Source organism: Myodes glareolus, chromosome 24, assembly GCF_982192425.1.
Source record: "Myodes glareolus chromosome 24, mMyoGla1.1, whole genome shotgun sequence".
NCBI lineage: Eukaryota > Metazoa > Chordata > Mammalia > Rodentia > Cricetidae > Myodes > Myodes glareolus.
This window is the reverse complement of record NC_142049.1, coordinates 23,940,592-23,965,191: the sequence shown is the minus strand read 5'-3', so window position 1 is coordinate 23,965,191 and position 24,600 is coordinate 23,940,592. Positions and strand designations below refer to the sequence as shown.

Sequence of the window (24,600 nt, the reverse complement as noted above, 5' to 3'; positions counted from 1 at the left end):
CAGGATCTGGGCTACCATGGCTCACATTGCTATGGAAGGGATGCGGTCGTAGGAACCATACATGTTGAAATCCAAGGGCCGCACTGAGTCAGAGCTGTCCTTCACTGGTCCTGGAACAGTTGACCCTGTATCTCACCAGTCACTATAGCAGGAGAGCTAGCACCCCCTCCCCATGGGAGAGCTGGCTCCTGCACTCAGGAGAACGCTTCCTGTTGCAACAGGGATTCCCTCAGCCTACTCCCAGGCACACACACCAATAGGCATGGGACGTCACAAAGAGAAGCATATACAGTGAGACATGTTCATCCAGACAGCGGATACCAAGACATTCACTTGGGGAGAAATGGTAGCAAGCTCCTTCTTCACACTAACTACAAACTGACAAAGCCATCATCAAACTCATTCCTCTTCCTGGGTGAGGTTTAGCCACAGAACAGCTCATTAATGACAGATAGACAGACAGACAGACAGACAGACAGACAGGGAGCCCCTTCAAATTCTTTCACTCTCCTCCCTCAGTCCAAGTTCTGTTGCATCAAACGAATTTGGTGCCAATTTCCCCGTCGGGGCCAAGCCCGCGGGAGGACAGATGATTGGGGGACCTAGAAAGTGTGGCCCGCAGAGCTCAGCCTCCACCATGACAGACAGAAACTGTCAGGACAGAGTATAAAGCCGGACGGGCCCAAAGTTGGCACCATTAGTCACATGATTCCATAACAGACAATAAAAACGCTGCACTAGTGTAGGGCCTCGCTTATCTTAGAGAGCTGACATATTAATGCAGGAATCGGAAGGTCACAAAAGAAGAGCCCTGGGACGGGTGTCCTCGTCCCAATGAAAATACATGTAGGGCACAGAAAATCCAAAGCTAAAGGAACGTGCATTCAGATAGCTTTACAAACCAAATGAGGAAAGCCCCCTAACTCGCGTGTGTGTGTGTGTGTGTGTGTGTGTGTGTGTGTGTGTGTGTGTGCGCGCGCGCGCGCGCATGCTTATGCATTGTGTTCAAAAGCATATGCATGCTTGAGAGGGAGGAAGGGAGGGAGGGAGAGAAAGAGGGAGGAAGGGAGGGAGGGAGAGAAAGAGGGATGGAAGGAGGGAGGATAATAAAGCTACAAGGTGTCTAGGTACTGTCACAGATATGTTACTTCCACTTCTGCTCACCTTTCTGTCCCTCCTTGCATTAAACTGCTTGACGGTTGTAACTGCTACGAGTGTTTTTGTGTAGGGCTGCAGCAGGCGTCACAATACACCAAAGTGGGGCTTGGAGCAGCCCTGGCCGCACTGGGTACACTACACAGTAACAATGCAAGAAATGTAGATGCTAATCCATGGTCCATTACATCAAACCCCAAATCCTCCATCAGATGCTCATTTGAAAAGATTTTCTGGGAGGAAGCTAAGCCGATCTTAAATGCCATCCTTATCTATCCATCACACTGAAATCGAGGGCAAAATTTCAGAGACATATTTTTAAAATGAGCCACAAAGATACACTTATTCAGGAAGATTTCTGGTAACACAAAAGTGAAGTTATAGAGAAAAAAAAGCAACTCTCTAAATGAAGTCATTATATAAGTCAGGTTGAGGATAAAATCCCTGTTATGCCATAGGTAGCACAGAAACACCGTTTTCTACATTCACAGCTAAGTATTTTTCCTACCAGTCATTTCCTAACATTAAGTCTAATATGAAAGTCTTTAAAAAGACTTATACAGGGTGAAGAAATAGCTCAGTAGTTAAGTGCATTGGCTGTTCTTCCACAACAGTGGGCCTCAACCTTCCTCATGCTGGGACCCTTTAATAAACTTCCTCATGTTGCAGTGACCCCCGACCATAAATTTATGTCACTGCCGCTTCATATCTGTAATTTTGCTGCTGTTATGAATTACAGTGTAAATATCTTATATACAGGAGATCTGATATGTGGTCCCTGTGAAAGGATCATGTGACCCCCAAAGCGGTTGCAACCTGACCCACAGGTTAGGATCCACTCTTCTAGAGGCTCCAAGTTCAATACCCAGCACCTACGTGGCAGCCCACCACCATCTGTAACTCAATTTCATGGGGCCCAGCTCCCTTCCCTGGCCTCCTGCAGCACCAGACATGCATGTGGTATACAGATAGAAATGCAGCAAACATTCACACAGACAAAATAGCAAAATAGCATTTTAAATGAAAGAAATTTGTGGGTTCAAGATATCAAAAGATAGATGATCAGAGACTTTTATCCATGTTTATACAGAATTAATATCAGTGGGTGTATAAATTCCCCAGCGACTCTTTATTGTGAGCCAGATAACAAGCCATCTCACGTTCCTCCTTAAACCGCGTACTCTCCGAGGCAAAGGAAGCAGCATCCCCATTAGGTGGTCACCAATGTATAATCTCCAGGCCAGGTCTCACGTATCTATAGCATTCATCAAGCTTTACTTGTATGGAATTTTACTAAACATATTCAGTGGCTTTGGGCATTTACGACATTTCGGAGCCCAGCACACACCGAAGTCAAAATTCCACAAAGAGAAAAATAAGAGCAATGGCTCAGCCTCAACACATAACTCTACAGTATCTATATATAAATACTGCCCTCCGGATCCTCTGTCCCCTTCATAATTTTGATATCTTTATCCAAGCCGTCGGCGGTTTTCCTACCCCTCCTCGTTCCTTGGGCCATTGTTCCATAACCTCTCCTGTCCTCCCTAGACTCCGATATTCCCCAGGCTCACAATTTCTGCTTCTTGCCTTTATGTTCCCCCACAAACGGCCCGTGCTCTTCCACAGACTGAAGCTCCCTAACTAAAGATGGTTATTGATGTACGGTCCTGGTGTTTTAGTGCAGCAGCCGAATCAATAAAGGAGAAAATACTGCATTGTCAGGCTTCACCAAGGCATTCTGGGAAACTTTACGGCTTTGGGTGGTTACAGCAACTCTTAACAGAGAGAGAGAGAGAGAACTGGACGCCCTTCTGTGGTGAGAAATGATGTTCTCCTACCCTCTAGTGACTATAAAGGAATAAGGCAAAGGTGGAGAATGCTTGAGATTGCAGTACACCATTCTTTATCTTGCCTTCCCTCATCTGTTTCTGAACACAGACCAGAGTGCAAGAAACCCAGTGAGTTGGGTGGATGACCCATGACCCTTTCATGATTCTGTTTACATGCTCAAAATGCAGATACACTTTCGTTAGTGTGGATGCAGTATAGTCAGTGTGTGGCATCAGAACATTGGCTCTTACGGATTTCTAAATGCAAGATAGTCTTAGTTTCTCTCTCTCTCTCTCTCTCTCTCTCTCTCTCTCTCTCTGTGTGTGTGTGTGTGTGTGTGTGTGTGTGTGTGTGTGTCTTCCTCTCTCCTCTTTCTTTTTCTCTCTTTCTCAGAAATATTAAGAATTCTTGTTAGTGATATAGACTCCATATTGTGTAGAAAAATAGTCAACTGAGGTATTGTACAGTAAAACTTTAGAAAGCACATGCACACACACACACACACACACACACACACACACTCATACATGTAGATTGATTGTCTGCATAACCTCTTTCTACAACAAGCAGGATCAATCCCCAAATTCAGAAATCAAGTTAGACTAAGAACCTGAAGTACCATATCATTTAATCAGAATTCTCTCTCTTAATAAAGTAGTAAGAACTTCTAACTTGAGTTAAAAAAAAGTACTTTGGAGGGGGTTACTTGTAGAATGATCCTCACATTTAGTTACCTAGTTTATAATTTTCTAATTTACTAACTTAATAAATGATTAAATTCCAAATGTTTTCATTAGTATTCCCACTTGTATGAACTGTGAAATATCATACTATTGCTTAGATATATTAATGTTGGAAAACCCACTAGTACCTTGTGAAGACGTATTTAAAATATTACCACTATCTACTGAGAACTAGTTTTGTCCCAGGAGTTATGGGGGAGCCTGAGAATGGCTGCCACATACTCTTCTGGCCGTCACGCTGCCCCTGGAGGACTCACGTTAGCTTCTCATGGCAAATAACCCCTTGAAGGGACAGCATCTCACCGTGCCACAATCTAAATGTTCCAAGCTTAATGAAGTATAAAATCCTAACATCACTGGTACATATAAAATGTCACTACTCAAACAAGTGCAACTTCCAATATCTGGCCATGACCTCACTTAATGAAACTCTAAAGAAAGGCCCTTCCGTTTTATTTATTAAAATAAGGGGTACAGAATGCTTACACAAATCATGTCTGAATGATACTAATTTTACAAATGTAGGCATATATATATATATGAATACATTTGTGGAAATATATAGTTTATTCACATGATATACAGTTAAAAAATACAAGTAAATTTACCTTGCTGGCACTTAACCGCTTCCGATTTGACCAACGCTTCATTGTGGAGTGAAGATATTAAAATGAAAGAGAAAAATAGTGGATTATATATAATATAATTAAACTATTTTACATTACGCATGATGCAGATTATATTCAGATTATTAATTCCCAAATCCAAAAGTTACCTTCCCATAGAAAGCTCATGTAAACAAGAAAACAAAGAAAGGCAAATCATGCTTAGGTGGCTGCACACATCCTTTTCTCAGAGCCTTCAAGAGCATATCAGCATTGACAGACAATATCATTCTATCTCAATAGCATCTTTTTAATTAAGTGCAATAGTATCGTTTCATCTCCAAAAAGGAGAATCAGGTCTTTCCTACTTACAATGTTTTGGTGCCATTGCAAAAATGTTTATAAATTCATGTTTGGGTCGTCATGGTTTTTGTCAACAGAAAGCAAAATTCTGCTTATTTTTATAGGTTAAAACCTGATAGCCAAAATAATTGAAAAATGCAGAACTTATGTCATTTGGAAATTTGCTACTTTGAAAGCTAATTAAGAAGATACTAAACACTTTAGGATCACCCTTGCCTAAGTAAATTCATTTAGCTGATCCAGCAAATGTGTGAAGCAAGGAAGTTTTGAAGGCCAACACATTTCACCCTATTCCTTTCTGGCCCTTCTTTTATCATGCAAAGGCTGCCCAGTTTCATCTGGGTTTGAAATTTTCTTTCAGCAAAATCCATCTCCTCTCTCAAGTTGGTACCCAGTTCCACAATGCTGTCTCTGCTCTGCTCTGCTCTGGCTGGCTCACCAGCTAACCGCTTGTTAAAACGTGCTTGTTAAATTGTTCAGGACACTGCAATTAAATTATGAAATCTAATCAAGCAGACCACGTTTACTATCATGCTCAAGGAATAGAAAAAAATGCAGGTAAATTACATGTCTACTTTGCTAATATGTCTCCTCCATCAGTAAGAAACCTGAAGAACAATTGTCAAGAGGAGTCGATTCGCATCCCACTAGCCAGCCATTAGGACAGGACAGAAAAAACTTAAAAGTCCTCGATAATACTTGTCCTGGGGAAATGGTGAGGGCATCATTGTGCAACTGATGCTGCTGCAGGTGCTACAGGCATTTCCGCAATAAAACTACCGAGTATCCTCACTTAATCAAATCAAAGAAATTAATGACAGCCTCAGAGAGGCATGAAGCTATTGAGTCATAGTTTTGTATAAAGTCTTGATTTTTCTTGTAGCCATCACAAAGTATAAAACCAGATTGGGATACTAACATGCTATTGACTTTATTCTCCACATACTGAATATTTCTACCATGCCTGGTACCATAGTTAGTCATGCTAATCACCATGATGCTAAGGAAACAGGTACCCTCATTTTTATCTCCTTAGGGAGCTTAACTAACCCTGTGGATTTGACCGAGTCATGGGGAATCTAGGAGTCAAACACAGACAGTTTGATGAAGAGTTCGCAGTTTTAATGAAGATCCTATTCCTCTTCAGAAAAAAAAAAGGTACAATTGACTGGGACTTTCAATCAGGGCGATGTACCACACTTTGGTTCTACAGCAACAAAATCTGCCTCACTGCTGGCAAGAAAAATGGGTGCAAAACTGAGAATCCAAAGCCGAACTCCTCCACAGTTTACACATAAGCAGCAATGCATTACCAAGCATTCTAATCACATAGATCTGCTGCCCTCTAGGTTCAGACATTTGTTACTTCCCCTTAAAATCCCAATATGAATATACCTCTTAAAATCCACTTAAGCTTAATAAAAAGAACATCTCTTTTTTTCTTCTAACTAGTATGCTCAAAAGGACCACGATAGTCCTGTAAGCGGGAAGCTATCTCTAATGGCTATACATGGCTGCTCCTCCATTCCTGACCCTTTGGTTATGCTTAGATTGAGAATGTAAAGAGAAAAGGGAAATTACAAAGCAAAGTAAATGAGATAGACAGATTTTCCTGCGATGTCGCCTTCGCATTATGTAAAATGAACTGCACACTTGGCTTCTGCTGGCATTAGGAGCACGCACCCGCAAGCAGAGACGCTGGCGACCTCCACAGAGGAGGCGGTGAGTGGTGCTCAAGCCCTAAGAGGGGCCAGGCTAAGCTAGATGAAGACGTGGGTGTCTCGGTACTGTGGAAAGACATGCTTTCAGATTTATCACAAGTGCAATTCCAAGCTGCTTCTTGCAGCATTTGTCCCGCATTTTGAGCTAAATTGAAATCAAATGGCCAGTACTTTAACGTTCCTAACATGATGGTATTGGAGTATGGCTGAGGTGCAACAAGGCTGCTGAGCGTAGTCCAGTGCACCGTGTAACAGTTCAAAAGTTACAGCCGCTCTCATGGGAGACATCAACTTTACAAAGGTTCCCAAGGAAATTTTTCAAACACATGGGCTGTCAAGTGTTCCACCGTGGGCACCTGGTTCGAATACCTACTTACATTGCGTGTTAATTTAGCCTAGCAGACACCACAGGGCACCCACCATCTACTGTCCACCTGGGCAGAGAATCCAGGGGCACAGGTTCTGAAGTAGCAATGAGAAACTAACAATGGGGGTAAAGAAAAGCCCTGGACTGAGTGGGACAGAGAAGACAATGTTTGTCCTCATCACTGTCAGAGTTTCCGTGAGGTTCCGAGTGTGAACGGTGCTACCTTAAGAGTAAGGAGAGCTTCATCCTGTTATTTTTTAAGTAAAGCAACTTAGGGAATTTAAATGTTAAAAAGCAAATGTTTGCTCAACGCTCTGACAACTGAAAGCTTCATACGGCACTTTTCCTCGCCCTAGTACTAGCTAGCTTCTAGTAAATTAGCTAGGGTCTTCATTATTAAATTAATTACAACAGAAAGATTAAGCAGCAACTAAAATGAAGACTATTTACGTCAATTTAGAAAGTATTATTAAAAGCCTAATTTCTAAACAGGTTTCAGATTTTTATATTGGATTCCATGCGGGTTCAAATGTACCATGTCTATTCTCTCTATTCTCTCACCAGTAACTTGTTTAGTTGCCTTTAAAAATATCTTTCAGTAAACTGTAATCAAAAGCATTGTGCTCTCTCATTTTAATTATTGGAATTATGATGTGCGATCCATGAATATGAAAATGAGATTATGATTTCCATCAGCGTGTTTACTTGCTAGGGCAGACTTTCTATCTTATCGTAACAAACTCGAATGCTTCACTGACGGTGCAGGCATTGCCACGATATAGTGTGTTAATGAGAAATTTCCATGTGATAGAATAAGGAACATTCAGATTTGCATTTTTCACAAAAGCACACCCAGTGGAAAAGTTAGCAGCTAAAAAGCAATGGCCAGTGAAGAAGGCAAAGGACTCAACTTATTGTAAGAGGATACTTGATCACTTCATAATTCATGACGGAATCATTAAATCCTGGGAACTGCTTGCGTAGCTGAATATACGAATGCCACCCAAAATCTAAAACTTACTAAATGGAGCTCTGATACTTAAGGAAACTATATTTCAAATGGTTTAGCCAGGCAAAATGCATAGAGTATAATAACAATCCTGGCCATATCTTAGCCAATTAACTTCTTATTCCCTTGGTTGTCTGGTCAGTGGTCCATGAGAAAGAGTGTAGATAACCACATACTGACACTTGATGTGATTGTTTTACTTTTCTTCTTAATGCACAGTGGACAGGCATCCCGTCTGCTGCTCCGTTATCAGAGAACTACCATAAAGGAGAGGTTAACCGGAAAGGTTCACACTTACGTGCCTCTTGAAATCGCCCTGTTTTACAATTAGGTTCAGATTTAACACAATCACTCCCATGTCATCTTCTAAACTGTTCGGATCTTCCAGTTTTAAAACATGTTCGGTAGTCCTACAAGCAAAAAATGCAACACATGATTTTAACACAAAGTGACAACGTTGCAGGCCTGATAACACTTCAGACACTTAAGGTAAGAGTCTGCTATCTTGGCATAAAGATTAGACACAAGGCAGAGTAGGGAATACAGAACCACACTTAATGAAAATAAATTTTCTTAGGGGGGAAAGCTCTGACATTGTCAAATTCGACATTGCTTAACTGATTTCCCTCCTCCATCACCAAAATAAAGCGCAACAACTCTCTGTAAGTTAAATTATGCACTTCAATATTTTTAAAAACTGAAATAAGCACCATTTAATATGAGCATGGGCTTCCCTACAACTCACTGATAATGATTCAAGGCAAAAATATGATACCTGTTAAGTTCAAGGTCCCTGAGAACGACAAAGGCAGAACCCATGAAGTCAGACGTGGTTAAGTCTCGATCGTACACCTAGAGAAAAGGGAGGGCGTTAGCACCCAGGGCCATTCACACCGCTGGCTTTATCAAATGACTCACACATAGAACAGGCTCGAGACTGGGATATACATCTTTCCATCCTTACAACAATGCACAGTGTAGTTGAAGAAAAATACAGTCAAGCAAGCCTATACAGATAAATACCTTGTCTATTTTACCAGCCATGTTCAAAAAAAAAAAAAAAACTTTTAAGGCAGTGGTCAAATACAAGAAAATATTACACACAATGGACCCTCCCTATAGTTTAATTGGCCTTTCATTAAAACTTAGCATTTTCCATGGTGAGCAGCTCTGCCAATTAAAGAGAAATTTGCTATTGTGCAACTATCCCATTCTGCCCTCGACTCGTACAGTTTAAGCCCAGATGTTGGAGTAATTGATGCCTACACCTGGTAGCTCGGAGCTCTATTAAGTATGAAATTCTTTCTAATGAGAACATGGTCTCCACTTGTCACCACTGCAGGGCCAGTACTAATTCTTCCGCACCGAGTAATGCAAACAGAGTCAAGAAGGACATTATTTACACGGCGGCTTCGTAGCATATGTATCTCCTTGATTTGAGGGAAACACGGTTTCATAAACAGTCTGAAAAAAATGCCTCCTACAGTATGATTATTTCAATCTAGCCTCAGGGAAAAACGGGGGGATTAACAGAGGCACGTTCACTTTTAAGGAGGCCTGGGAACTACAGAAGAATAAATATTTGGAAGAAAGGAATCGACTTGAAAGCTGTCGGGATTATTACCTTCACACGAAGCTTTTGATCAAGGCTTTGTATTGGCAACACAACTATCTCGTCCCAAACTGGGTTCAAGTTCTTATATATGACTTTGCTTTTGTACAGCGTCTTCCCATTCAGCTTAAATTTTACATACGGGTCACTCGTGCCTTGAAAGGAAAAAGAGAACACGACAGAATTTTAAACACACACATAAAAATCTAACATCTCTACCAAGTCAAGACCCTTCACACAGTCCCCGGCCTTGAAGCAAATCACAGAACACACCGAGATCAGTGTCGCTCGACAGAGGGGTGGGAAGCCCCCTATCAGTATCATGGGGAGGAAGAAATGCAACAATTTAAGGGTAAATGACTAATTCTAGTTTGCCATTTAGTGGCTGAATATGAATGGGCTCTTTGAGCTTTTTTATGTGGTTTCAATTGTGGATATGTCACCCCTCAATAACCCACAAAAATTCCAAAAATCAAGTCAGTGTCAGGAGTCCTGGGGAGAAGCTTGCCCCTCCTAGGATCAGCATAAAGTCCGTGAAAAGGGAAATCAACCATTTCCAAATATTTAGCAGATGGTCGATTCAATTGAATCTTCCACCTTAAAATATAATCATAACAAATAAACCACTCTCTGCAATCGCTCCTTCAAAGGATGATATGAGGGGACTCTGCCTGGAACCAGGGGCATAGAGATTAAATCAACAGAGTGGCCGTTCTTTGCTGCCTCCTCGCACCTGCACCAAAGCCACACATATTGTCCCCAGCCAGGGCCAGCACATCAGCCAGGCCCTCAGCTGGCCTCAGAGCTGACACAGCTGACCTGAGCGGCCCCTCCTGGGGTGCTTTGAAATGGATGCCAAGAGGAATGAATAATACCCCTCCAGTTGCAACCCCCCCACACACACAAAACGGATGGTAGGTCCTCCTCCGCATTTCGCAGATCAACTAAAAAGAAAAAAGACCTACGAATACGATGCCTGAATTGCGCACTGTGCCTGTGTGTTGCATGGATGCAGTTGTCATCTAATGTGCCAAGGATGCACTTGCTCCTCTGCATCAGGTGAGGGAAGAAACGGGAGCAAGGGAACCATCAGCAGGGAGATAAGGGAAGGCCTGCTCGAGACACTACTAAGGTAAAACTTGAGTCTTGCCGAGCTATGGCATTGGGGTTAATCTTGAAACCCAGCCCTATGATGATACACGCAAGGAACCACCGTCTAATTTAGGGCCCCAGATAGGTTCCAAGAATATTCACCAAAATGAATTTCTGACATGAAATTCGAGCCAATACCACCTACAAACATTAGATCAAAAATTAATTACTCGACTTTGCTGCAAACATGTCATTAAGAACGATCGTGCCTGACTTCAATTTGTGACATAGGCCCATTCTTTGTGTTTCCATGTGGTCCCAGTGGTAAAAACCACAGGAAACAAAAGCAATACATTCTCTGGCTATTTGAGCGGAAGGTGGCATCCCTCTGGAACAAGACAGTATATATTATTCAATGTTAACAACCTTACTAAAGCAGGAATGTTCTGAGTTAGCATTCCAGTAATACAAGGGCACTAACATTAAACAAAGAAGAGTTAAAATAAGCCAGAAATATCAGATGTGTCCAATTCTACCATCTAAAGTTTGGCAGCCTAGGAAGAGAAGCCCAGCCCGCATTCGAAACGCATACCCATGTTGAGCAGCTTTTGAGGGCTAGTAAAAAAAAAAAAAAAATGCATTCAGAGCCACTCGGTGGAATTCTCACTGGTGAGTGAGCATCTGCCCGCCCCCTCCCTTCCGCAGCTTGAGAGAGAACACCTCTAGCTGGTCAGGCTTTAACAATCATTGTGATATATATATATAAAAAAAGTGGGGGAAACTATAATAAAAAGAGGCCTTTAATTAAATGAAATTGCCACTCTGGGATCAGGGCCTTCATGCTTGTCAGCGCACTCTCAAAATAAACATCTCAAACCGCGGCCTCCGTGGTGTCACTTTCTCACAGGCAAGGCATGCTGGGTAATCCCCAAGCATCTTGACAGCTACATAATGTTCAAACTGTTTCACGGGTGAATGGCGGCAGTTGCATGAAAGAAAATATTAATGTCTGGAATTAATAGAGAAAAGGACCAGGGTTTACAAAGCCAAATAAGGAAAGAGGGTGTCAAGTTAGCGCGGTGTTAATTGTTAGAGAAAATTTGCGAGGAGGGGGTAGTTCATGGTGACTTTCTCTCTCTCTCTTGGAGCCTAAGTGCCTGACTGTCAGGGAAGTGGCATCTCAGCTAGGCAGGTTCTGAAAAGGGGCCAGTGGCTCTGGAATGCGACTCCCGGATTATACAGATGAGGAGCTGACACCTGAATGGGTGGACTTTAACCTTCCTCACTGGGAGCCTTGGATACAAAGAGGCTCTTGTGGTAGCTGGTACTCTCAGTAGAGAAGGGATCAGGCTGTGTCTCCCCAGAGTCTCAAACTCAGACTCTTAGGACGCAGGGCCAGTCATCTTCTCCCACCCTAGACAGACTGGAACTTCCATAGGCAGGACTTCTACATGCACAGAGCCAATCAAGCATGGGCACAGCATATTGTTTTAAAAAATAGGTAAAATGAGTCCTTGCTCAATAAGTCCTGACACCTGTCCTGGCCATTATCCTCAAGATGACGTAACTATTTACTTACAAGATATTGACGTTGTGTGATTCATCTATAGATTAAGTAAAAGATAGGGGAAAGTACATGTAGGTAATATGTGATTCTCATGGTAAGTTACATATAATATCATATATATATACATACATACAAACATGGCAGTTTATATACTATATTCTATATAAAGGACTTGCAGACTCATGGATTATGGAATCAGCAGAGGTACTAGAAATAATGTCATACAGATCCTAGGGAGTGGCTAGATTTGTGTGCAGTCTATCCATGCAGCAGAGATACCAAATGCACCTCCTAAGAACTATGTGAGTCACAGTTGTTTCTGCTCATACCCACTAACCTATGGATGGTCGCTCTTCTTTGGCATACACCTGTCAATCATGCTACCTGTCAGTCATGCTACCAGACCACAAGTATCTTGTTCTGAGCTAGACTCCCTGGGTATAGCCAAGACACAAGACCCCGCTCTTCTGTACCAGGGAGTACTTGCACCCCACAACATGTTATGGGGTCCCAGGTGGTAATATTCAAAAGAAGTGAACACGGTGTGGAGTTGTGTTCACTAGGAGGTAGGAAAGGTAGCTACTAATTCACATGTCAGTCAGGGTTCAAATCAAGGAGGCAGACTTTGAAATCAACCTGGGACCAAATTGGGATAGGGCAGGGAGAGAGACCCAAAAATGAGGTACTGTTGTCATATCAGACAGGCATTTTAGTGAACCCAGAAATTAAAAAGGAAGGAAGGAAGGAAGGAAGGAAGGAAGGAAGGAAGGAAGGAAGGAAGGAAGGAAGGAAGGAAGAGACGAAGGACAGGAAAGAAAGAAAGAAAGAAAGAGAGAGAAGGAGAGAGAGAAGGAAGGAAGGAAGGAAGGAAGGAAGGAAGGAAGGAAGGAAGGAAGGAAGGAAGGAAGGAAGGAAGGAGAAAGAAAGAAAGAGATCTGAGAGAGATACCAAAGTGTTCTAAACATACACAATAAAGAATTAGCTATTATTCTGCAAGAAATGTGGGTGTTTTATTTCCTGTTCCCAGCCTTTTAAATTCTGTTTAAGTAAAAGTACCATATGTCCCCAGCATTTATATGAAATGAAATCTGTACCCTCTGAGTGACCCCATTTGTCATGTTTGATACCCATAAGCAGTTCCTTGGGTGTTTTACAGGAGAACATATATGTACGAATCATTTTTCCATGACTCCTTTTTCTCAAGCAATATGCCATAGTGCTGGGGCCACACCAGCAATATGCACTTGCTGGTGTCTTTCCAGTATACACATCCTGGCGGTACTGTATCCGTGCCGGCAAACGGTTCATGTGTTCCCTGCCGTAGACATAGTTCCGCCAGCAGGTTTAGGCAGCTATCCTGGAATCCCTTTCTACAGCAAGTTTGTGCCACTGAAGTCTGACAGTGGTTTGTTCTGGTTCTAACTGACCTCATAAAATGGTTTTCTAAGCTTATCAAACTTAGGCGTGGGCGCGAAGGATGGATCTGTGGGTAGGAGAGCTTGCTGCTCTTTCAGGGGAACCCCAGTTTAGTTCTCAGCATCCACTTTGGGCAGCTCATAGGGGACCCACCCCCCACTTCTGGCTTCTCAGGGCACCCATATACATGGCATATAAAGGCACACACACGTACATGTAAATAAATATAAAATCAATATCCTTCTAAATGCTTATCAAACTTACACTGTACATTGTTTTTGTCTCTTTCTGCCTTCCCAGACATTGAATATTTTAAACCTTTATTTGAATTTGTTGGCAGGTATAGGGTGGGGGGAACCACCTCTGTCTTTCCCCTTATCTGTAACACCTTTAGGGACTTTCCTGCTGTTCTGACTTCTACTTGTTTGTGTCAACCAGGTTCTTGTTCTTATTGTGTGGTTCTGTTTCAGAGGGCTCAGCTGGTCTCCTGGCTACAACTGGAACGGATCTTCCTTATGGAAACTCTCACCAATCCCACATGTTGTCAGAATTTAACAAGTTATTACTGGCAATAAGTTATTTTCCTTTTTTATTTAACCAAATTAGCCAAGGTCTGACTTCTGACTTTGTACTTTCACATCCTGAAGAGGAGCATTTTAGAAAAAAAAAAAAAAAACGATAAGATTTTAAATTAATTCGGCCTCGTTTCTTCCCATTGATTTTTGTACATTAATATTTTTTACACTATAGTTTCTGGTCCATCTGGAGTTATTTTAGTAGGAAGAGGAAGGAAATGCAGGTTCACTCAGGAGGAGACTCAAGCGATCAGAGCCCAGCTTGGCACATATAAATCTGGCAGCAGCTTGTAATTCGGATGACAGAGAAAGAGAAGAGAGCAAGGACACCTGGGAGCAGGCCCGAAAGCGGCAGCGGGAAGTGGAGGGTGGAGGAGAAAGCTGAGCTCAGACACGAAGAAGCTCAGGCCGGAGGCTAGAGAGCTGGTACCGTCGTTAAGGTGCCTCTCAAACAAATGAGAGGACTCAAGTTCAGATCCCTAGAACCCAGGCCTAGGGGCTGGGTATGTGTGGAATCCTATCTATAGTTCCAGACCCAGGGAGCAGAGGCAAGGCAGCCCCAGAGGATGCTAACCATCTGTATATTCCCTGGTTCTGATCGAAAGGCCCTCCCTAAGAGTAAGGAGGAAGATAGAGTAAAAGTGATTCCTGTCATCCAACCTGGAGCCTCCATATTCACACATACACACACACACACACACACACACACACACACACACACACACACACACACCATACACACATGCCCTTTAAAATGAAAAATAAAAAACAATGAAGTACCCAGACACCCTTGTCATTTAGAGAGATGCTCTGGAGACTGGGAAGGAATAAGTTGCCAGAGCCATTGGAAATGGCTCCTCGGTGGTCTCGCTCATCTGGAAATTTCAAAATGTACAGTGAAATACTAAGTTCCATTAATAGGGCCAGCGAGGCGGTGTAGTGGATAAAAGCCCTTGTTGCTCGATCCTTAAAAACTGATCTCTAGAACTCACGATAGAAGGAGAGGAGTGACTCCCATACACGAGCAGCTGTCCTCTGACCTGCACATATATGGCTCAGCATGCATGGACAAACATGCACATGTGTGCGCGTGCGCACACACACACACACACAAATAGTAATAATAATATTATTAAAAATACAAAATAAAAATCTTCCTAATAGATGCAAGATATAAAGAACAGCAATATAAGTACAACTTAAAACTTTCAGAGAACATATTCTTAAAATAATCTGAATATGGAAAACATGACTGGAACATGCGCAGACACACTAATAAATCCATCCACATCTGATGATGGGGAACCCCCTTCAGCCAATGGCCTTTAGAGGCTAGACCAGGTTGGGGCATGACTTAGGGTACCAAAGAGCCGCAGTCCGATCCAGCCCTTTCTCTTCTCCTTGTGAACCACACCTGGATGTCGGACCCAATTCCTATTTCCTCGCTGTGATCTGTGAGTTCTCTTTTAATAAAGAAAAACCTTAGAATGCTCTACTCGGAGTTAGCTTGGGATTATTTGACTTGCGTTCCCCCTATTTGACATCTTCTGCATCAATCTGAGCTCCTGGAAGGAAAGGCACAAGCCGAGGGGTACCCAGCACACACGGGGATGCTGAAGTTAGTGCAGGAACATCCTGTGAGTAACTGTGCAATCTTGAATAAGTCACTCAATTTCCTTTGTAATTCTATCCTATTTTCTTTTGTAATGTGAACAACTACCAATCTCAAAGGAGTCCCCTGAGAACAAATAAACCAATCTCCTTTAATGGTAGCCAGCGTCAGAATTTACGAAGAAAGCCTTCTTGTAAGGGCTGCTATTTTTAGCATTGTGATTCAGTTAAGTTTTTTTTTAAAAAAAAATGGGAGAGCATATAACCATTTGCACAGTCCTAATGTCCATTTACTTTATTTTAATGCGCAAGGTAATTCACATAACTAATCTCCCTATAAAGTTTCTTTAGTGCTGTCCCTGACTGTGTGTAATTTTCTATCACTTTCCTTTTAGGAGGACGGGAAGAACAAACTGCAAGCTTAGTTTTTCAGGAATTCCATGCGTACACTCGGGAAAATATCTCTGAATCTTTCCTAGGTGTTCCTCAAGGAAACAGCTGTACACCAAACTGAAATTCTGAAATCCCTGGGAACATGGTCTCTCCCTATCTAAACATCCAGAGGTTGTTCACTGAGGACTTAAGGGCACTCTGGAAATCTAGCCTGGCAGTATGGGGCCCATGAGCCCTGTCTTTGAAACTGGTTAAATAAAAGAACAAGACAATTTGCAGAAAAATAAAATATGAAATAGGGGTGGTATGCTAGCGGTGACTTTTGCATAGGAGCCCGTGCCCCACAGAATCACAGGGAAGCCATGCAGCTACAACAATGTCTGCCCACTACAGTCCCATTCAGAAACCAGAAGGGGCAAATGAGAAAGAGATGGAACAGTTTGCTTGATATGATGAAAACCGAGGAATCAATTCTTATGTAGCCTACGAGTTCCAAACATCTCAAGCCAAGGGTCCTCCTGGCTCATTCGATGCAGGGACTCAACAATCTGCTGGTAGGTCCCAGCCGAGGCTACTTCTACAGAGGAAGGCTATCCGCTTCTGAGATCCACTTTCCCATCTTCAATCTCGGAAGAGTTATGTTTCTTCAGTGGCTTTCTGCCCTTGAAACAAGTTTTGCTAATGTACCTACCCTAACTGAATAGGAACAAAGTCTCTCCTCTAAGGGGACCATGCATACACAAAACCTCCTGGAGCCCCTTGAGTGAGAATCGACCGTGGGTAAACTTTGAAATGCAATGGTCTCAGGCAATTTACAAACATGCATGATTTAAAAAAAAACACCCACAAATATCCACTTTACTCAACAATATTTCAGGAATCAGCTTTTGGCAGAATTAACGACCTCAAAGTCTCGATTTTACCATAAACCTCCTTTAATTGTTTATGATGCTTATAAAGACCTGTATGAAATATAAAATAGAATCTTTCAGTGCTGCAGTAAAGTGGGCACTGAGCGCTTCCTGGGGCATTGGGATTCTCCTAGACACATGACCTTCAAGTTTCCTTCATCCATATCTTACAGTATCATTGTCTCTGCCTTCTGAGACTCTGGTCCCTTTACCACCTGAAGTCCATTGAAGTTTCACCTTCTTTCCATCACTAATCTTCCTCCTCTCTGGCTCCACAGCCTATGCTACAGCATCCCTGTCTCTATCACTAATTTTCCCCGCTCTGGCTCTACAGCCTATGCTACAGCATCCCTGTCTCTATCCCTAATCTTCCCTCTCTGGATCCATAGCCTATGCTACAGCATCCCTGTCTCCATCACTTTACTAGCATAACAGCTTTTTAAAGAGTGGTTCAGTGACTAAGAGCACTTGCTCTGGCAGAGGACCTGGGTTCACTTCAGAGTGCTACTACCATCCATCACTCCATTTCCATGTGGCTCTGAGACCCTCTTCCGGGTGCCGCCAACTTCTGCTCCCATGGGTACCAGTCATGAACAGAGTGCACAGACATACACACACACACACACACACACACACACACACAGAGAGAGAGAGAGAGAGAGAGGCAATAACCCCATAACATAAAACAAAAATATATTTAAATTAAACAAAAATGTAAGTATTCTTTAAAGTGCTACTTTGATTTTGCCTCCATAGCCTATTGCTGATGAGTCAAATACATTCTATATATGTATATATTAAATTTATACATTTAAAAGTCTATATTATATATACATATATGTATATCATTTATGATATATGTGATATATACATATATCATAAATGATATACATATGTGTATATACATATAACTATCATATGTACGTGTATATACATATAACTATCATAACTCTTTTTCTAGTTGAAAGACTTGTCAATATATACAGATTCAGTAATTTCAGTAAATTGGTTATTTGGTGAATACAGGATTTATCTGGTCGGGCTTTGGTGGAACGGCCACATAGACAATATACCTGTGTCCCTATTCTTTACAGACAACCAGAAGCACACATGAGTGTGAACGTCAGTGACTCTCAAGCATGGTCATCTTTGTGACACTAGAACCAAAGGTTTCAAGTAAAATGAGACGGCCTGAAGACATAGCAACAGACATAGCAACAGACACGCCCAACGAGCAGAACACACATGGACAACAGACACGTGGAGAACATCATGGGACCCATCCCATCCCATGCTGCACCTAACAACAGGTACCCTCACCCACAAAGGCAAGTAGATAAACACTGTGTAGGGTAGTAGACTCAGCAAACACAGGGGTCATTCCAGGCTCACTTTCCTTGGCCCCACAGAACCGCTGAGAAAGAATGAAGTGGAAACCGGGTCGACAAAGTGGCAAGCACCAAACATCCCAAGCAGCGCAGAACGTATGGAGCCCCAAAACAAGGCCAAACTACAACAGTCCCCAGCGAGAAGCTCTCAGAAATGGTAACACACAAAGACTTTTAAGGACCCGCATGTCTTGCGTGATCTATTCAAGATGGGAAGGGGATCCACAGAAACAGATTCCAAACTCAGCTGTGTTCATTTCTTTCAGCATCTTAAGCCGGGAGGAGAGGACGACTGACTCACACCACTGGATGTGGTTTGCATCTTTGAAAGCTTTCAGGTTTGCTTCTGACACAGAGGCCTCGGTTTTTAGGCTGCAGCACATGCATAGTAAGGCTCTCATGCCATCTGGTGTTCAGAGGCGGTACTACAGTCAGAAACAAGGCTGGAAGCTTGCAATGCAAAATAAATAGGGTTGTGAGTGAGAAGTAGGAGGGTGATGTGCACTTGACTCTTGCACTACGGAACACATCAGCAGAAATCCAGCAGAAGCCCGGGAAGCAAACACTGGTACACACTGCACTTGCATGTGTGGATGTTAAAAAGTGGTAGTCTAACATTAGGGAGGGAAAGATCTGTCCTTGTTCATCTGGAAGTCATTTTGAAAAAGAAAATAAAGTTTCTAGTCAGGTCCTAATATTGAAAAAAAAAATAGAGACAGACAAAAAGCACAAATGAGAAATGAAAAACCAGACTAATGGGAGCGACCGAAGGAGGATGGTCCTCTGTAGACAGGGAAGCAGAGGAAGGGGGTCCTCTGAATATATCTTCACTACAGATACTTCAGAAAGAAAAGTGAAGGTTGGATTACAAATCCCAATGTTATCTGTGAACACATCCAGCACACTGTGGGAGCAGGGTCATTCTGCACAGAAGAGGGCATGCAAAGATAACAAATTAGGAACACACATGTTTAAATGTCCAGAATTATTCATGCAAAAATAGATTTAAGTAAACAAAGGGATAATGTGTTTTTTTTTCTCTACCCAATTAACAAAGTGATTCTGTATTCTATGTAGGGAATAGAGAGTGAGCCACTTCATTGCTTCCGGTGAGAGTAAAGCCTTTCTCGGGGGCAAACTGCCGATCTTGTAATGAGAACACTGAACAAGTCAGCTGATGACGGTAAGACCGAAGAAAGTTGATGCAAATCAATAATTGACTTGCCAAGAAGTTAGGACCAAAGCTGTCCATGCAGTTTAAGACACAGGCGCATTTGGGTAAGCACGGTTTGTGATAATAAAAATGGGTGGGGAGGTATCAAGACAGCTGGGTGTGTAAAGATATTGCCACACTAGCCTGGTGGCCTAGGGACCAGAGGTCAATCCCCAGAACCAGCACTCAGAGAAAACTGACCAACACAAAGTTGTCATTTAACCTTCACACGCATACTGTGACATACATGTATCCACACACATCATGGGAGCATGCACATGCATGTGAGTATATACACACATGTACACATAAACACACACAATAAATGATAATAATAAATAGCAATAAAATATATTTTTAATTAACCTAACTTGGATCATTGAGTCGACAGAGCATGACGTACTCTAAGGTTTTGTATTTCTTCTTAAATACTTTGGAATAGAGAAGAACACACATGGGGAACCAAAGGAAGTGAAAGAGCATTTCATAAATTAGGGTTCGTTATATGGTAGAAAGGAAACCCACTTTCAAACTTATATCAGCAAAGGAAGATTCGTCTTAAAATTCTAGTAAGGACCTGGTGGAGCGTTCATCTGCCCCTCTCCCATGTCGGTCACTGCATCTGGAGGAGCATTTTCCGAATCAAATTTAAATTGGAGGGCACAATGCCACCCCCAGGGCAGAATGAGTTCTAGAAACATCTGCCTGTCGGTCATTGCAACACTATCAAGTCGGTTGTTTCTCTATGACTCTAACGTGATCGTTTCTTCATTATAAAGAAAACAGAAATCATGAAACTTTTTTTGTTGTTGTTGTTGTTGTTGTCTGTTTTTCTAGACAGGGTTTCTCTGTAGCTTTGGAGCCTGTCCTGTAACTAGCTCTTGCAGACCAGGTTGGCCTCATACTCAAAGAGATCCACCTGCCTCTGCCTCCCGAGTGCTGGGATTAAAGGTGTACACCACCACCTCCCGGCAACAATCTTGAAACCTAGCCTGCTAAGCGGAGCAAGATTTAAATTAGAGGTGCTGACCATTGTGACACTCTAGTGGAGTCCATCAGCTCTTTAAACACCTATTCATGTGGTGGTCTTAGTGCCCTTGGCCTTTAGATCACTCCTCTCAAATGTGACCTCCTGTCATCTGAAGAGGAAGCCGTCACTACTCTATAAACAAATGTCAGATACCTATCTATTCCAGATATGAATAAAAAGAGAAGTTTTGTGTTGGAACGGGGCATGAGTTTTCAAAAAACTCATATCACAAAGAAATCCATTATCCCTCAACGCAGTGGGAGTGATGGTTATGACCCTCGTGGTGTTAAGGTTTCATTTTTTCCCATTGCAATGCTGGAGAGCAGCCAGTAGAGGGCACCAGCAACACAGTATTCTTTTAGGCCACATCTGTGGGCCTGGGTTAACCTACCATTAAGGGGAAAACGTGCTTTAATATGAGTGCAGTTTGTTTCCAGGAATTAATGATGTGGAGTATGAGAGGGCAGGAGATGAGACTTTTCCCAGGGTCAAGAGACTTTGTCTGTATTAGAAACCAAGGATCCTGTGAGGGTAGACGGTAAGGCTGCTGGCCTGCGTTCTACCGGCTGTGACACCAAATATCTTCTCAGTCACATTCCTTTCTGTGGCAAACTGAGCCGTGATCCCATTTCCTCTAAGCATCAACCAAATTGTGAAGCAGCTGTGCTGACAATAGATGGCCGTGTTACGTTGCTTTAGCTGTAAATCTCCTAGACTTAAAATTACTGGACCAGGACCACACCAATACCACAGGAAAAGGCAAGTCTTACGTGCTCAAAAACAATACAACAGGGGGTAATCTTACAGCCCCAAAGGAGGAAGGAAACAGGGGATACAAAGTAGCACATTAATGATGTAAGGAGAAGAAAACAAGAACAAAGAGAGAAGAGGGGAGAGGGCTGAGGCGAGGACAAACAGACAGTTACTGAGAGGGAAATGGCCATGGCATTCCTCAAAAAGCAAGCTCAAGGCCATGCCCAGACAATGGACTGCATCTCAGGTTCACACTACAGCAAGCAAAGCTGCTTGCCAAAAAAAAAAAAAAAAAAAGAATAAATAAAAGAAAAAGAAAAGAATCCTTACTTAGACAACAAAATGCCCATTTCTGGATCTCGTGTGGAACGGGCAAAGGGACGTATCAGAAACCCAAAGCAAATAATTCCACACCAGAAAGAGTCCTGCCAGGGCAATCTTTGATATGTGTCCAAACTTTTAGAATTATGTAATTAAATAATTACATTTTAATTATTTACATATTAATTTATTTACATTAATTTAATTAATTAATTTACATATTAATTTTGGTCTCACATGACACTGTCATCATATCCATAATTATTCACACGTATATAGTGTATATAGTCATGTTTACAAGGGGTGGAAAGGGAGACTTAGGGATGGAGTGAGGCCATCCCTAGGGAGGGAGAGAGAGAGACAGAGACAGAGACAGCAGGAGATACTAAAGAGAGAGAATAAACATACAAGAGAACATAAACCAGGGTCAGATAGGTAGGTCCAGGGTGTCAACTACAGACCCCTGCTCTTCACAGGACACCTGTGGTAAACCTGTTTGACATCCTGAGCCACAAGCTCCTAACCAAATCTTTCCAAAGAATATCTGACAACTTTGTGTACTAACAAACTTCAAAAAAGCATCCCAGAAAATCTCGGCATCTTCAAAGACAGAAGCAAAGGATTCGCCATCAGCAGGGTGCATTGCCCAGCTCTGGTCAACCAGGACACGACAGTGCCTGAATCAAGATCATGACATCTTCAAGCTCAGTTTAATGCTTTCTTGATGCTGTCTAACTGCAGACCAGGCCTCTTCTGCAACTGAGTCTTCACCCCAAGACCTGGGGGAAAACCAAACCATGACTTCCGGCTTCCTAATATCTCCATATATTACTGCAGTATTTTGTCTTTTTACCAAGTTGTTTTCAGATCTAGTAAAAGTACCAACTTCCAATTAGGATTGCTTCGTAAGCACATCTTCTTGATTCCAACAGTGGTTTTGGTCACTGTGCTATTAAAACCATGTTGTTAGGGGAGGAATCCAACAATCAGACCATAATATTCCAGTCAGAGTTCAGCAGGTTTAGTACCTGGGTTCAATCCAGCCCAATGTCTAGTTTGTTTGTTCTGCTTATATTAATGCAGTTTCCACGGAACACAGTCATGTCCATTGGACTATGTGCTTTTTACGGACGTCTTCCCACTGTATTCCCACAAGTTGAAGAGCTGAGACTCATGGGCCATAAAACCTAAACTAACTACCACAGGGCCTTGGGTCTAAACTGTTTGGCAACCTAGATCTAGACAGAAGGTTTCACAAACAGGAATGATTTTGTAACAATTCAAGGAAAATGCTGAGCTCTTTGATAACAGAGAATGATTCATCAAAAATAAATTTTATGAGCAAAACCCACAAAGTGAAACAATGCATTGAAATTAACCATCTTCCAGCTGTTCCCCTGGGCTGAAGGGGTGACTTAAACATCTGAATAACTTGGAAGTCAATACCTGGAAGTCAATATCTGATCAGTTGCATGCATTTAGACTTTCAAATCAAATTAAAAGTTAAATTTATTATTCCATTTAAGGAAAATAAAATAAAAATACACCTCTTTTATGAATAATGACTATACACTCTCCAATGCTAAATGGAGGGGGATGAGCCTGAGGAACACTGTGTTAAGTGAGATAAACCAGGCTCAGCAAAGCAGATGCTGTGTGTTCTCAATTGTATGTAGAGTGTCAGGGGAGTTGAGGGTAAAATGATGGCTATCATGGGACAAGAAGGACATAGATAAGAGAGAGGGAACAGAGGTTAGTCACAGGCATAATGTTACAGATATGTGGGACAAGAAGTTCTGAGGTTGTGTTGCCCAGTAGAATGACTATAACCAACAAACTATATAATGTGTGAAGATAGTCAATGTTGTAACCTTGATGAGCTGAGAAGTGTTTAAAGTGATGCATAAGCAAATTGTCTACATACAATCATTCCATATGGTTGTACATACCTAAACATAATACCCCACAAATGTGTATCAATAAAAATTAAAACAGCAAAGTTTGAAAATAGTGCATATGAGCCCCAGTGCTTCATTCTCTTTCTGACATGTTCATAGCTTCATCATCACCCGAGTAAACCGGCCACCGTAAAGGGATGTGCAGTGATTGTATTCGAATGACTCACCAAGAATGGGCTGGCTAGATAACTCGCATATGTAAGAAAGGGGGACAAAAGGATCCAGGGGCCTATGATTGTCCCCAAAATTACAGATTTGGAGGGAAGGGAATTCCAAAAATATTAAAGATGTGTGTGTGTGTGTGTATATATGTGTGTGTGTGTGTGTGTGTATGCATTCCAAAATTAAAGACATAGAAATATATACATACATATAGCAAATTTGTTTGAGAACCTGTAAAGTTAAATACACTTTCTGCAGAAAGTTCTTAACATCTGAGGAAGTTGTCACAAAACAGACTTGACAAGGCTCTTTTTTGACATAAGTGGTCACTAGGACACTTAGCAGGTCAGGTCATCTGTAAGTGGTCATTTGTGTTGATTCAGGATCACATCCCTCATATGATATCTCAGTTATGAAGAGGTTAGGTGACCCTTTTCGCTAAATTGGCATGAAATGTATGTATAGACATGGATGTTTTTATGACAGATATAAACCACACAGGATTCAAACGACAGGGAGAAAATTGTGGTATTGAATACAAAATAATAGATTTACTAACAATCTATAGGATAATACAATGCAATATCCTATGTGATGTAGATGGGCCTTCTGTCTATGTGTTATTTCATTGGTTAATAAAGAGACTGCCTTGGCCCTTTGATAGGACAGAAAATTAGGTAGGTGGAGTAAACAGAACAGAATGCTGGGAAGAGGGCAATGAGGCAGACGCAATGGAGCCAGTCACCAGGTCAGACTTGCTGAATCTTTCCCGGTAAGCTACCACCTTGTGATGTTACACAGA

General features: G+C 42.0%; 1 protein-coding gene across 2 annotated transcripts in view; it reads right to left on the bottom strand.

The window, feature by feature from the left end:
* The window catches only part of Mctp2 (multiple C2 and transmembrane domain containing 2), a 233,250-nt gene that overhangs the window by 135,457 nt on the left and 73,193 nt on the right, over positions 1-24,600 (bottom strand). For both annotated transcript variants that reach the window (XM_048434824.3, XM_085682633.2), the window contains 4 exons: positions 9,421-9,563; positions 8,572-8,648; positions 8,095-8,206; positions 4,340-4,375 (listed from right to left, as the gene is read on the bottom strand). In XM_048434824.3, coding sequence (XP_048290781.3) covers positions 4,340-4,375; positions 8,095-8,206; positions 8,572-8,648; positions 9,421-9,563 — 368 coding nt within the window. The remainder of the gene's footprint in view (positions 1-4,339; positions 4,376-8,094; positions 8,207-8,571; positions 8,649-9,420; positions 9,564-24,600) is intronic.